We start from the raw sequence: 12,154 nt of genomic DNA, 5'->3' as shown, positions 1-12,154 counted from the left end.
TTTGATTTGTTTCCTTTATAAATTAAGGCCTAATTAGTAGTAATCATCTTCTTTTTTTGGCTACTCCCATTATCTTCCTGTCGTCGTCATCTTGTTCTGTTACACCCAATACCTGCATGTCCTCTCTCACCACATCCATAAACCTTCTCTTAGGCCTTCCTCTTTTTCTCTTCCCTGGCAGCTCTATCCTTAGCACCCTTCTCCCAATATACCCAGCATCTCTCCTCTGCACATGTCCAAACCAATGCAATCTTGCCTCTCGGACTGTCTCCTAGCCATCGAACTTGAGCTGACCCTCTAATGTCCTCATTTCTAATCCTGTCCATCCTCGCCACACCCAGTGCAAATCTTAGCATCTTTAACTCCAGCTGCCACCTCCAGCTCTGTCTCCTGCTTTCTGGTCAGTGCCACCGTCTCCAGCCCATATAACATAGCTGGTCTCACTACCATCCTGTAGACCTTCCCTTTCACTCTTGTTGATATCTGTCTGTCACAAATCACTCCTGACACTCTTCTCCTCCCACTCCATCCTGCCTGCACTCTCTTCTTCACCTCTCTTCCACAATCCCCATTGCTCTGTACTGTTGATCCCAAGTATTTAAACTCATCCACCTTTGCCAACTCTACTCCTTGCATCCTCACCATTCCACTGACCTCCCTCTCATTCGCACACATGTATTCTGTCTTGTTCCTACTGACCTTCATTCCTCTCCTCTCTAGAGCATATCTCCACCTCTCCAGGGTCTCCTCAACCTGCTCCCTACTATCGCTACAGATCACAATGTTATCAGCAAACATCACAGTCCACGGGATCTCCTGTCTAATCTCGTCTGTCAACCTGGGCTCAGAGCCTATCCCTGATGTGATCCCTGATGTAATCTCACCTCCACCTTGAATGCATCCATCATTCCTACAGCAGACCTCACCACGGTCACACTTCCCTCGTACATATCCTGTACAACTCTTACATACTTCTCTGCCACTCCACACTTCCTCATACAATACCACAGCTCCTCTCGAGGCACCCTGTCATATGCTTTCTCCGGGTCTACAAAGACACAATACAACTCCTTCTGGCCTTCCCTATACTTCAACATTAAGCAAACATTGTATCTGTGGTGCTCTTTCTTGGAATGAAGTGAACTAAGCAACAAAAACATGCAATCCAATCCCGCGGTGCTCCTGAATCGTGGAGGTCTACGAAACTACCAATGGGCCACCCCCTCAGTCCTCTGATCACGGCCCCACACACAGAGCGTGATCTGCATAAGAAGGGGTGGCTCAACCCGACTGTATATATGGTTTTTCCAACTGACTAGACCAGTGGTTCCCAAAATCAGTCCTGGAGACCCCCAGTGGCTGCAGGTTTCTGTTCCACCCAATATCTGTTTTCAATTGGACTTCTGGCCTGATTAAGCATGCTGTAATTTTCTACTTTCTACATTTTGGGGCTATTGAAGAATGGTACATTTTCTTTAATAAGTACTAAACAGTTATATGGAGATAATGTAGTGTTTTTTTTTCTTTTTAGCAATATTTTTATTCTGCTTTTCCAGTTTTTCTTTTTATATAATTCATTGTTTACGAATCAGTGTGTTTGTCTACTTTGCTTGATTTGAGTTGTCATTATTAGGTGAAAATGAAGGAGCACACTACACAGAAAAAGGGCAAAATGACAGGAAAACAGAGGTAAGCATGTAGAGCGAAGACAAGAAATGAAATATTCCTCTATCTATCTGTCTGTCTGTCTGCCTGTCTGTTCCCTGGTTTTGTGAATTTCACCTTGGGATTAATAAAGTATCTATCTATCTATCTATCTATCTATCTATCTATCTATCTATCTATCTATCTATCTATCGTGAAGGACAGCTGGGTCCCATGCCCGGCAGGGACGCCCCTACTGCATCTGTTCCGGGGGAGCTACCATGGACAACTCAATACCTCCCCCGGGACGCTTGGTGGCAGCCTCCCTGGCAGACGATGATTCCCCAGCCGGGCACATGGCTCCATGGGAGATGGAGTCCTCCACAGCCTGGTTGGGGGCTCGGATGGCCGCCAGGGGGAGCTGCATGGACTTTGCAGCCCGGCTGGTCAATTCCTCAGCCCCACCCGGAAATGCAATTAGGCCCAGGTGATCAAGCACCTGGACTACTTCCGGGTGGGGTATGAAAAAGGCCAGCCACCACCACTCGGGAGAGCCAGAGTCGGGAGGAGGAGGACTAAGCCTGAGGAGGAGTGGTGGTAAAGGGAGAAGAGAGAGAGAGAGAGAGAGAGAGTGTTTGTTGTGCTATATTTAAGTGCTTTTGGGACTGTGTTGGGCCTGTGGGACACAGGGAAGGCGTGCCCCATGGCTGAAGAGAAAATAAAAGCTGTTTTAATTAAGTACATGCCTCTGCCTGAGTCTGTGCAGGGTCGGGCGCTATATAGCACCTTTCACACTATATCTATCTATCTATCTATCTATCTATCTATCTATCTATCTATCTATCTATCTATCTATCTATCTATCTATCCATCCATCCATCCATCCATCCATCCATCCATCCATCCATCCATCCATCCATCCATCCATCTATCTATCTATCTATGTGTGTGTGTATATATACATATATAAAATCCAGCGTCTGTCTGTATGTCTGTTCGCTTTTCACAAGAGAGCTTCTTAACGTATTTAGATCAGGCTTTTTTATATACAGGTAGTCCCCAGGTTACAGACATCCGACCTACGACTTACGAACGAGGCCACAGCTGCGAGGCATGCGCCTCTGTAACTGTCGCTCCCATCATCTTCGGCGTTGGGATGTTGTATGTGGTGGCTGGAGGGGGGTAATTTTGCTGCTCGCGCAGTGTAGTGTCTCTCGGGCGGCTCCATAGTCACCGGGGCCACAGCTATCGCTTGTGTGCAGGACAATGGTTTGCTGCCTGCCCACCATGCCGCCACAGCTAATGCTCCTGACTGGACGCAGGCTGGATGGAGCAGAGGAGGGCATTTCACTGCCCACCCAGCACACATGGTTGGTAATGCTGCAAGTGCTGACCCGGTTGTGGCTGAACAGAAGCCATTGAGGATGAACGGGGCAGTAAGGGTAGCACTGTAGTGTGCCTCGGATGGCTGCCTGTTGAATTGGGGTTGGGTGATTCACTACCCGCCTTTGGCCGCACCGTGTCCGTTCTCGGTGGGCGGACGCAGATACAGGCAGCATACTATAGTGGAGGTGACTGTGTGGTGAGCGAGTGATGAACCCCCCCCTTGCCGCCCCCATTCATTCTCAATAGCAAGCCTGCTTGTACTGTTACGCACATAGCAGGAAGTTGTCTCTTGTCAGTACACCAGACATGTTGACGACGGGTGCCTTCCTGCTGTGATAGCGTGTACAGTGCTGTGCAGAGGAGCTCATCTTAACCTTTTGTGTTCACCCTTCAACAATGTCTCACACAAATCTGATGCAAGTGCTGGTGATACAGTAAAGAAGAGAAAAACCATCACCATTGAAAATAAAGTAGAAATAATATAAAGGTCAGAGAGAGATGAAACTCTATCATTCATTGGCAGAGCACTTGGTTACAGTCGGTCAACAATAGCATTTATTAAAATAATGTACCTGTTCTGACAGTCCCTATCTCGTACGTAACCCGGGGACTGCCTGTAATTTGCTTGAACATTCCCGTTGATCTTGCGACTTCTCTCATCGTGCTACAGTATGTATCATAGTTCACCTGTGGAATCCGAGAGAGACACAGCAGGCCGAGCAGAGGGGGACGGGGCCCTCCTCACTCATGCGCCAGCCTCAAGGCGTACCTTACCTCCGCTTAGCTAGCGAACGAGAGAACTACTTCACGGATTTAGATCGGGTTTTTTTCTAGAATTTGCTTGAACATTCCGGTTGATTTTGCGACTCATCACGCTAAGTATCATAGTTTGCTTGCAATAGTGATTTATTCGTGCAAATCCGAGACAGAGGCTGCCTGCCGAGGGGAGGGGGAAGCGGGACCTCAGCAGGGGGATGTGGGTGGGGCCCTCTTCAGTCACGGGCCAGCCTCCATTCGAGTGACTCCACCTCTCGCCACGTGTTGGAGTGGACCTTGCCTCCGCTTAGCTAGTGATACCTGTTTGTTCAGCAGACGTTATCATCTACAGATTGTTAAGGAGTAACGTTTGACGTTTTTGAGAAAGAGATCAGAGCTCCGTGTGTTTTATAGGGTAGCTGCTGATTGCCAGAGATTTCACGGCTATGTGCTTTTCTTCCCACGTGGGAGACGCTCTCCCGTCAGAGCTGAACACGATCAGATATAATGCCAACATTTGAAGTTAGAGTGTACCTACATTCTACTTGGCCAGAATTACTTTTTTTTTTTCTTTATTGATTTTTAAAGTTTGTCGTGCTTCATTACTACGTGGGTGGAGCCGCAGGGGACAACTAGTGTCTTATAAAAGTAAAAATCATACCGTTATGCTTTTCTGAATGCAGAATAAGAGAGCAGAAAACACAGCTAATTAAATTAAATCAGTTATTATCACTGATTGTGAATTTGGAAGTAACAAGAACCTTCAGCCGCAGTGGGACCCCAGAACCAAGTTTTGGAACCCCTGGATGCGATCATAACATCAGACACAAGCTGTGCATGCCAGAAGCAAACAGTAAACCCAAACTGTATGGGTTCATTCCCTAATCCTGCCTCCCGTTTCCGCTCTTTTTACTCCTGCTGAACCTCTGCTGTCCCGCATTAGGACAAAGAGAGCAGGTGTATCTTCATTTTAGTACTTACCCATAGGAATGTCCAATGATGATGTTCCTCCGGCGTGCGTACCGCTTAAAAATGGCCCTGACATCCTCAGCTAGGGCATAGAAGGTGTAGGCAGCTGCAATTTGGGGGGCTGAACTTGCCCCATGTCCAGCCAGGTCTGGGGCAATCACCTCATAGCCCAGCCGGGAAAAGAAGTCCAACTGGCTAGCCCAGATGTCTAAAGATCCTCCAACGCCATGGAAGAAAAAGATTGCCACGTCTGCATGGGTGCCCTTGCAGCTGGAGATTTTCCTCTCGCAGTCGATCACCACGGTACGTTTGGGCTTACGACGGCGGCGACGCTGCCCCGGTGGGTGAGGACTTTTGGAACTCTCTCGTGACGCTTTCGGTTCGGGGATAGACGACGTACTGTTATAATCGGACAGTTCGACTTCCACCATGCTGCTGGGTTCGGTGTTGCCGTTCTGGCAGTGAAGAATCTCTGAACGGACCACATCCCCAAGATTTTCGATCACCAGCTGGCCGTGGCGATACACTGTGATCTTGCGTTTACAGTGTACGCTTCCCCGAGATGGTTGCTCAGCCTCTTCTCCCAGCATCTCGCAGGTTCCTCTGTCTGGGAGGATGTGTCTAATGCGGAGCACGCGGCCCGGCTTCACTTCCACAAACTCAAAGCCATCTCCTGGTTCACAGCTCTCGATTGGCATAACTGTGTTAGCGGACTTCCCAGTCAGGCAGCACATGATGCCATCGGTGATTGTGGTCAGCATTGTTTTACCTGCAAGAACACAAAAATATATATAGTCAGGAAAAAAGCCACAAGATCAGTAATCAGACTTTGAATAACCCATCTATTCACAGCTATCGTACATCTCCATCCATCCATCCATCCATTGTCTCCCGCTTATCCGAGGTCGGGTCGCGGGGGCAGCAGCTTGAGCAGAGATGCCCAGACTTCCCTCTCCCCGGCCACTTCTTCTAGCTCTTCCGGGAGAATCCCAAGGCGTTCCCAGGCCAGTCGAGAGACATAGTCCCTCCAGCGTGTCCTGGGTCTTCCCCAGGGCCTCCTCCCGGTTGGACGTGCCCGGAACACCTCACCAGGGAGGCGTCCAGGAGGCATCCTGATCAGATGCCCGAGCCACCTCATCTGACTCCTCTCGATGCAGAGGAGCAGCGGCTCTACTCTGAGCCCCTCCCGGATGACTGAGCTTCTCACCCTATCTTTAAGGGAGAGCCCAGACACCCTGCGGAGGAAACTCATTTCAGCCGCTTGTATTCGCGATCTCGTTCTTTCGGTCACATCTCAAACTCACTTAAATTCCCATTGAGTAGAACTTTTGTGTTCATAAGGATTACTTATGAATTTTCAGAAATCAGAATTTTTTGGTCTAATGCCTCATGGCTCAACGGTACAAGAAAACCCCACATACGATATACCATTCGACTCATCTTGAAAGACGTCCAGATGTTGAGATATTGGCACAGCTTAGCTAAACAAACAGGCTTGACGGACTGAATGGTTTCCTCTCGTTTGTCAGATTTCTTTGAAGAATCTCCGAACGGGCCACATCCCCAAGGTTTTCGATCAAAAGCTGGCCATGGCAAAAACCTGTGATCTTGCGTTTTTGGGGTTTTCCCCCTGTAGACCTGCAAAACCCTCATTTTTACGCCATTTTCGGATAATATTTTGTACAGAAAATGACACTATAATATGTCAAAAAGTGAATCAATAGGCAAAAATGACCAGAAGGACTTGAAGTTGCGTGCTCATCACCTCCTAATTTGATACGAGGGGTCAAAGTTATTCCTTCTCAGAAAACTTTGATCGAAAAACATTGTGACCAATACATAGGCATAAGGAGTGTCGTATGTTATTTTGTGTATGCTGATCACAAATATGATAATATGTTTTTATATTTGATTCGTTACCGGTGGTCCTGGCCCTCTGAGAGACACTCTGAGAAGGTTCAAAATGACAAATTTCAAACACAAACACGTGGGGGTGTCATTTTAGACAATTTTAAAGTCGGTGATTACGAATGTGATGTTGTTTTTGATTTTTCAATCCATTGCTTGGGATCTCTTGAGAGTTTGCCTTGACCTCAGTTAACCACCAGATGTCGCTGTTCTTACTGGGGCTGAGGCTTCAAAGCTTCAAATCTTTTTCGGGACAAATAGAAAGAAAGCCTCACGAGGCTTCATTTTCCCATCACTACCTAAAACCTAAGCACCTATCAACATTTGAGATGCAACTGGTGGCATTTCTTTAGTTTTTCCAATTTTAGCACAGGGTGGTAAGGTGACTTGCTCATGGTCACACTGCAGTGGTGTCAGTTGTGGGATTCGGTCAGACAACTTCAGGGTCGGAAGCCCAAAGTCTTAACCACTACAGCTCACTGCCTGCAGCCACCACAATCGATGTCAGGTGGTGTGTGATCTGGAAGGTGATTGGTTGTACTTTGAGCAAGTTGATAAGGAGCTGATCACTTTGTCATATACTGTCTAAACAAAAACAAATGGATTTCCACTGCTTTTCTTATTAGTTTTATTCACTTCCATTTTTTTTTCTTTCCAGATTATGCCGGGACGTCCTTCAGAGCGCAAGATCACTAACCATTGATTCCAAAATCCATTCCTGTAAGTTCCTTTACTTTAATCCATCCCTGTAGGTCCCATTCCTGTAAGGCAGTGTGGCACAGAGGCTAAGGCTTTTGGACTTCAAACCCTAAGGTGGCAGGTTCAAATCCCACCACTGGTACTGTGTGACCCCGAGAAAGTCACTTCACCTGCCTGGGCTCCAATTGGAAAAACAAAAAAGAAATGGAACTGTGATGATGCAGGTTCGGCTCCACACTCCCATCAGCTGTTAGGGAGCCCTTGAACCCAACACCGTCGGTAATGTCACTGATGAGCTAGACAGTGAGGCAATAACAATGAGCAAGGGGATGGTTTAAAAGTGCTAAGTGCTGTTATTTACAACAAATCCAAAACAGTGTTCAAAGTAAAGTGCTGTGCAGTTCATTCAATAAATAAATAATCCATAAAACAGTTGTGAAGTGGAGGTTAAAACCAATAGAAAAAACTCTTCTAAAAAACCACGAGGTAAAATAGCACAGGAAGCAATATGTTAAAATCAAAAAGCCCGATGTCTTCCGTTTAGCCTGGCGGCTCCCCTGCTACACCCATCTGGGCTGTTCTACCGGAGAGTCGCCCTACATGCAGCTGACCTTCTCTCTGCCTGCTTCAGCTGTTTGGATCGCCTCACTGACCCCTGGCTCCGGTAGGCTCTTCCAGACAGCGACTTGGGTTCCTCAGCGACCGGGGAGCCCACGCTGGGGAATACACACCCCAAGTCTTAACTCCCGCTGCTGTCCGCGGCCTTATGCGGAGAGTCATCCATCTTCCGGTCACTCCCTCCCTTCGGAATCAACTCTGCGGGAGCGACCAGTACTGCTACTCCTCATGTGTCGGCCTAACACCCAAGCTACCTGTACAGCTGCTGCACGAGCCTGCACTCGCTCGCTCTTCTGCACCGACTTTCTCTCTCTCTCTACTGCTTCCTGCAACCTCCGTTTCTTTCCGTCTTTCCTTTTACTTCTTTTTTCCTTTTACCTGCTCGCGCTTCTCTATATACAGTGATCCCTCGCTGTATCGCGCTTCACCTTTCGCGGCTTCACTCCATCGCGGATTTTATATGTAAGCATATTTAAATATATATCGTGGATTTTTTGCTGGTTCGCGGATTTCTGCAGACAATGGGTCTTTTAATTTCTGGTACATGCTTCCTCAGTTGGTTTGCCCAGTTGATTTCATACAAGGGACGCTATTGGCAGATGGCTGAGAAGCTACCCAACTTACTTTTCTCTCTCTCTCTCTTGCGCTGACTTTCTCTGATCCTGACGTATGGGGATTGAGCAGGGGGGCTGTTTGCACACCTAGACGATACGGACGCTCGTCTAAAAATGCTGAAAGATTATCTTCACGTTGCTCCCTTCTGTGCAGCTGCTTCGTGAGGCGACATGCTGCATGGTGCTTCGCATACTTAAAAGCTTGAAGGGCACGTATTGATTTTCGATTGTTTGTTTTTCTCTCTCTCTCTCTCTCTCTCTGCTCCTGACGGAGGGGGTGTGAGCTGCCGCCTTCAACAGCTTTGTGCTGCGGTGCTTCGCATACTTAAAAGCCAAACAGCCCTATTGATTTGTTTGCTTTTCTCTCTCTCTCTCTGACATTATCTGCTCCTGACGCGCACTCCTTTGAAGAGGAAGATATGTTTGCATTCTTTTAATTGTGAGATGGAACTGTCATCTCTGTCTTGTTATGGAGCACAGTTTAAACTTTTGAAAAAGAGACAAATGTTTGTTTGCAGTGTTTGAATAACGTTCCTGTCTCTCTACAACCTCCTGTGTTTCTGCGAAAATCTGTGACCCAAGCATGACAATATAAAAATAACTATATAAACATATGGTTTCTACTTCGCGGATTTTCTTATTTCGTGGGTGGCTCTGGAACGCAACCCCCGTGATGGAGGAGGGATTACTGTATACGGAGAGGACATGGCAGCTGTAGCCCATTAGCCACAGGAATGATCACGGATGTGGGCAGTCTCTCACCTGTGCACTTAGGTGAGAAACGCCCACACCGCAGATCGCCCTGCGGCTCGCTACAGTTACCACGCCCCCTCGCTAAGCCGCGAGCGCAGCGATTATTTATTTAACTGGCCTTTGCTGGGAGAGATGTGGACCCATAACACCACAGGAACCAGTTGTATTTCAGATGTTATTTGGATAAAAGTGTCGGCCAAATAAATAAATGCAAATGTAAACGTAAGTAAGTGTCTCACAAAAGAAAAAAAACAAAAACATGGCTGTCACTGGTCCACAAATACTGTAGAAGCCTCCAAGGACTTGAGATGCGCCATTGTAGCAAAAGATGAAAGCCAGACCAAAAAAAAAAAAAAAATGGAAGTAATAAGATCAGGAAGTCCGACATTCATGCAAAGCAATTAAGAGCACAGCCAGCGCGCAGTTGGAAAATTAGCCAGTGACGCCCCCCCCCTGCAGGGCACCCAGCTGGCATATCTGAGCCCATCTGCTATGGTGTACACTAAAAATAGGAAATGTTTACTGACACACTGTTTTCATTGCATGGACATATGATTTATTTTTTAAAAAAAGTGTTCACTCCTTTGCAAGACTTCACATTTTATTTTTATACAACATTGAATCAGTGGATTTCTTCCTTTTTTTTTTTTTCTTGACAAGATGGCTCCTGTGTGTGACTTGCCAACTGTCCCTCTCGGCTCTACTTGTGTTTGTTTTTCTTTGTGTTATGTGGACGAAAAAGGCACACTGGAAAGCAGACAGATAATATTTTCTCAATTCACTTTATTTATTCATTCGGAGTCACAGTAAGTAGAGATTCAAAAGAGTATAACTTATTGCCGCAAAGCTCAATTGAACCCTGATCAAAAGCCAGGAGGGGTTTTTTATACTTCAGCATCTCATGATTAATAAGACAGAAAGAACATCCTTATCAAACCAGTAAAGTTAAACAATATGTCTGTTGAGCTAAGCATTATCTGTGTTTTGGAAGCTAAGCACAGGAGAGACGCCTTTGCATAAACTACATGTACTTTCTGCAGCCTTGTGACCTTGTCCCTGAAACGTTCACTCTGAGAAAGGGAAAAACAAGAAACAGCTTAGATTTTATTCATGTGGACACTATTTCTCCTGAACCCTGGAATAACATATTTTTGTTAGTTCATAAGCCAAAGCGTCTCTCACTGGCAAGTTACAAAATAGTTATTATAAAGATTCTAATTTACTAAACACACAAAATACATGGTGCTGAGGAGAACATTCTTCTTCTACATTTACTTATGTATATGTGAATGGATTTGCTTCTATGCTTTGTTGTGATCGCCGAGCACTCTTTGACGTTCGACTTGCTGCTGTAGAACTGATGGGGGTCTGACCTGCGTGACCAGATAGCGGTGTCTCTTCCACCATTTCTCACCTTTGGCGCGCACCAGTTTGTCCGCCTTGGAGAGGACGCCGGATGTGGGGAAAGCGCAGTGGCTTTGTTGGTGAGAATTGGATTTCATCTGGCTTTGTGTTTCTGGGATGGATGCATTTTGGCTGAGTGAGGATCGGTTTGTCGCCGTGTTGTTTCCTGGTGGTCTCTGGAGTCTGCGTATTCCAAGGTTATGGAACAGCCTGCCACTGACTTTGAGATGAGCCAAGTCTGTTGAATTGCTCGGGTGTCAACTTGGGGCAGGCATTTGGGTAGCGCTGTCATCTGTGGGCATTTTTTTGTGTGTTTTCATTGTGCTATATTTTGTTTTAATATTGCATTTTATTCTGTTTTATTGTTTAGCCCTTTGTGACTTTTGTCTGTAATAGGCGCTTTATAAATAAATGTGCCTTTTTTGAGGCAGATTGTATTATCGTGGTATTTCCCTCTACTTACCCTTTACCTAGGGGTAAGTGTACTCATTAGATTCATTATCGGATTGGTCTGCTGTCGCACCTTAAGATAGATATGCACAAATACATAGATATACATATACACTCGGACCCTAACCACAACAGTGCCCCATGAATGACAAACACACAGCTGGTTAACCTCTAGCACTTTAACTTGCACAAGTGCCTTAGGAATAACACAGCCTGTCACACTCTCAGCACTTCAAGAGACTTACTTATTATCGGTACAAACAACATACAATGTTTTAAAGATATCTCAGACCTAAATATTACTTTTGGTCTTCAAGAATATACTCAAACATACAAAGGCTCAGCATCCTTGGTTATAGGCCATTTATCAGCCAAGAATGCCTTACTTTACCTACTGTTCCCTACTATTAGACAGAGCTCACACCCTCAGCCTTAATAAACCTCACAGCACGGAGCGGATGTCAAACTTCTGGCTGCACCAGGTGCTCAAAGAAATCTACCTTATTACTTCAACTACTCTAAATATGAAGACAAAACATAGAAAGTCAAAAGCAGTGTGGTGTTTATTACATCTTTATATATAATACGCTACCATGGCTATTTGTTTGTCCAGGATTTTAAATCACCTGTCGCTCGCAAACCGTTTGACCTATTGACCTGAAATTTGCTGCACATATACTATGTGACGTCTACTATCCGCTTTTGGGGTGTTGATTGACCTCCAAGGTTATTCCTCTTTTTATTTTTATTTTTTTTTATTGTAGAATCAACCCTCGGCAGCGGCCAGCAGGGTGACCATGCAGCAGATGCGTATGGGTCCATTCTCATCCATACCACCTTTGCTTCATATCTTAAATTATTCTTCAGACAGATTGAACAATTGAACAGATTGAAAAATTAAAGAAAACATACTAAGTAATTGCAACACAAACACTCTGTTTCAACGAGAAAAG

General features: G+C 45.9%; 1 protein-coding gene across 1 annotated transcript in view; it reads right to left on the bottom strand.

The window, feature by feature from the left end:
- The window catches only part of abhd8b (abhydrolase domain containing 8b), a 67,844-nt gene that overhangs the window by 24,654 nt on the left and 31,036 nt on the right, over positions 1-12,154 (bottom strand). Inside the window, exon 2 of the mRNA XM_028816574.2 lies at positions 4,768-5,524. Coding sequence (XP_028672407.1) covers positions 4,768-5,524 — 757 coding nt within the window. The remainder of the gene's footprint in view (positions 1-4,767; positions 5,525-12,154) is intronic.

This window comes from Erpetoichthys calabaricus, chromosome 12 (genome assembly GCF_900747795.2).
Source record: "Erpetoichthys calabaricus chromosome 12, fErpCal1.3, whole genome shotgun sequence".
NCBI lineage: Eukaryota > Metazoa > Chordata > Cladistia > Polypteriformes > Polypteridae > Erpetoichthys > Erpetoichthys calabaricus.
Note: the sequence above shows the minus strand (reverse complement) of the source record. Positions and strands in the feature narration are given on the sequence as shown.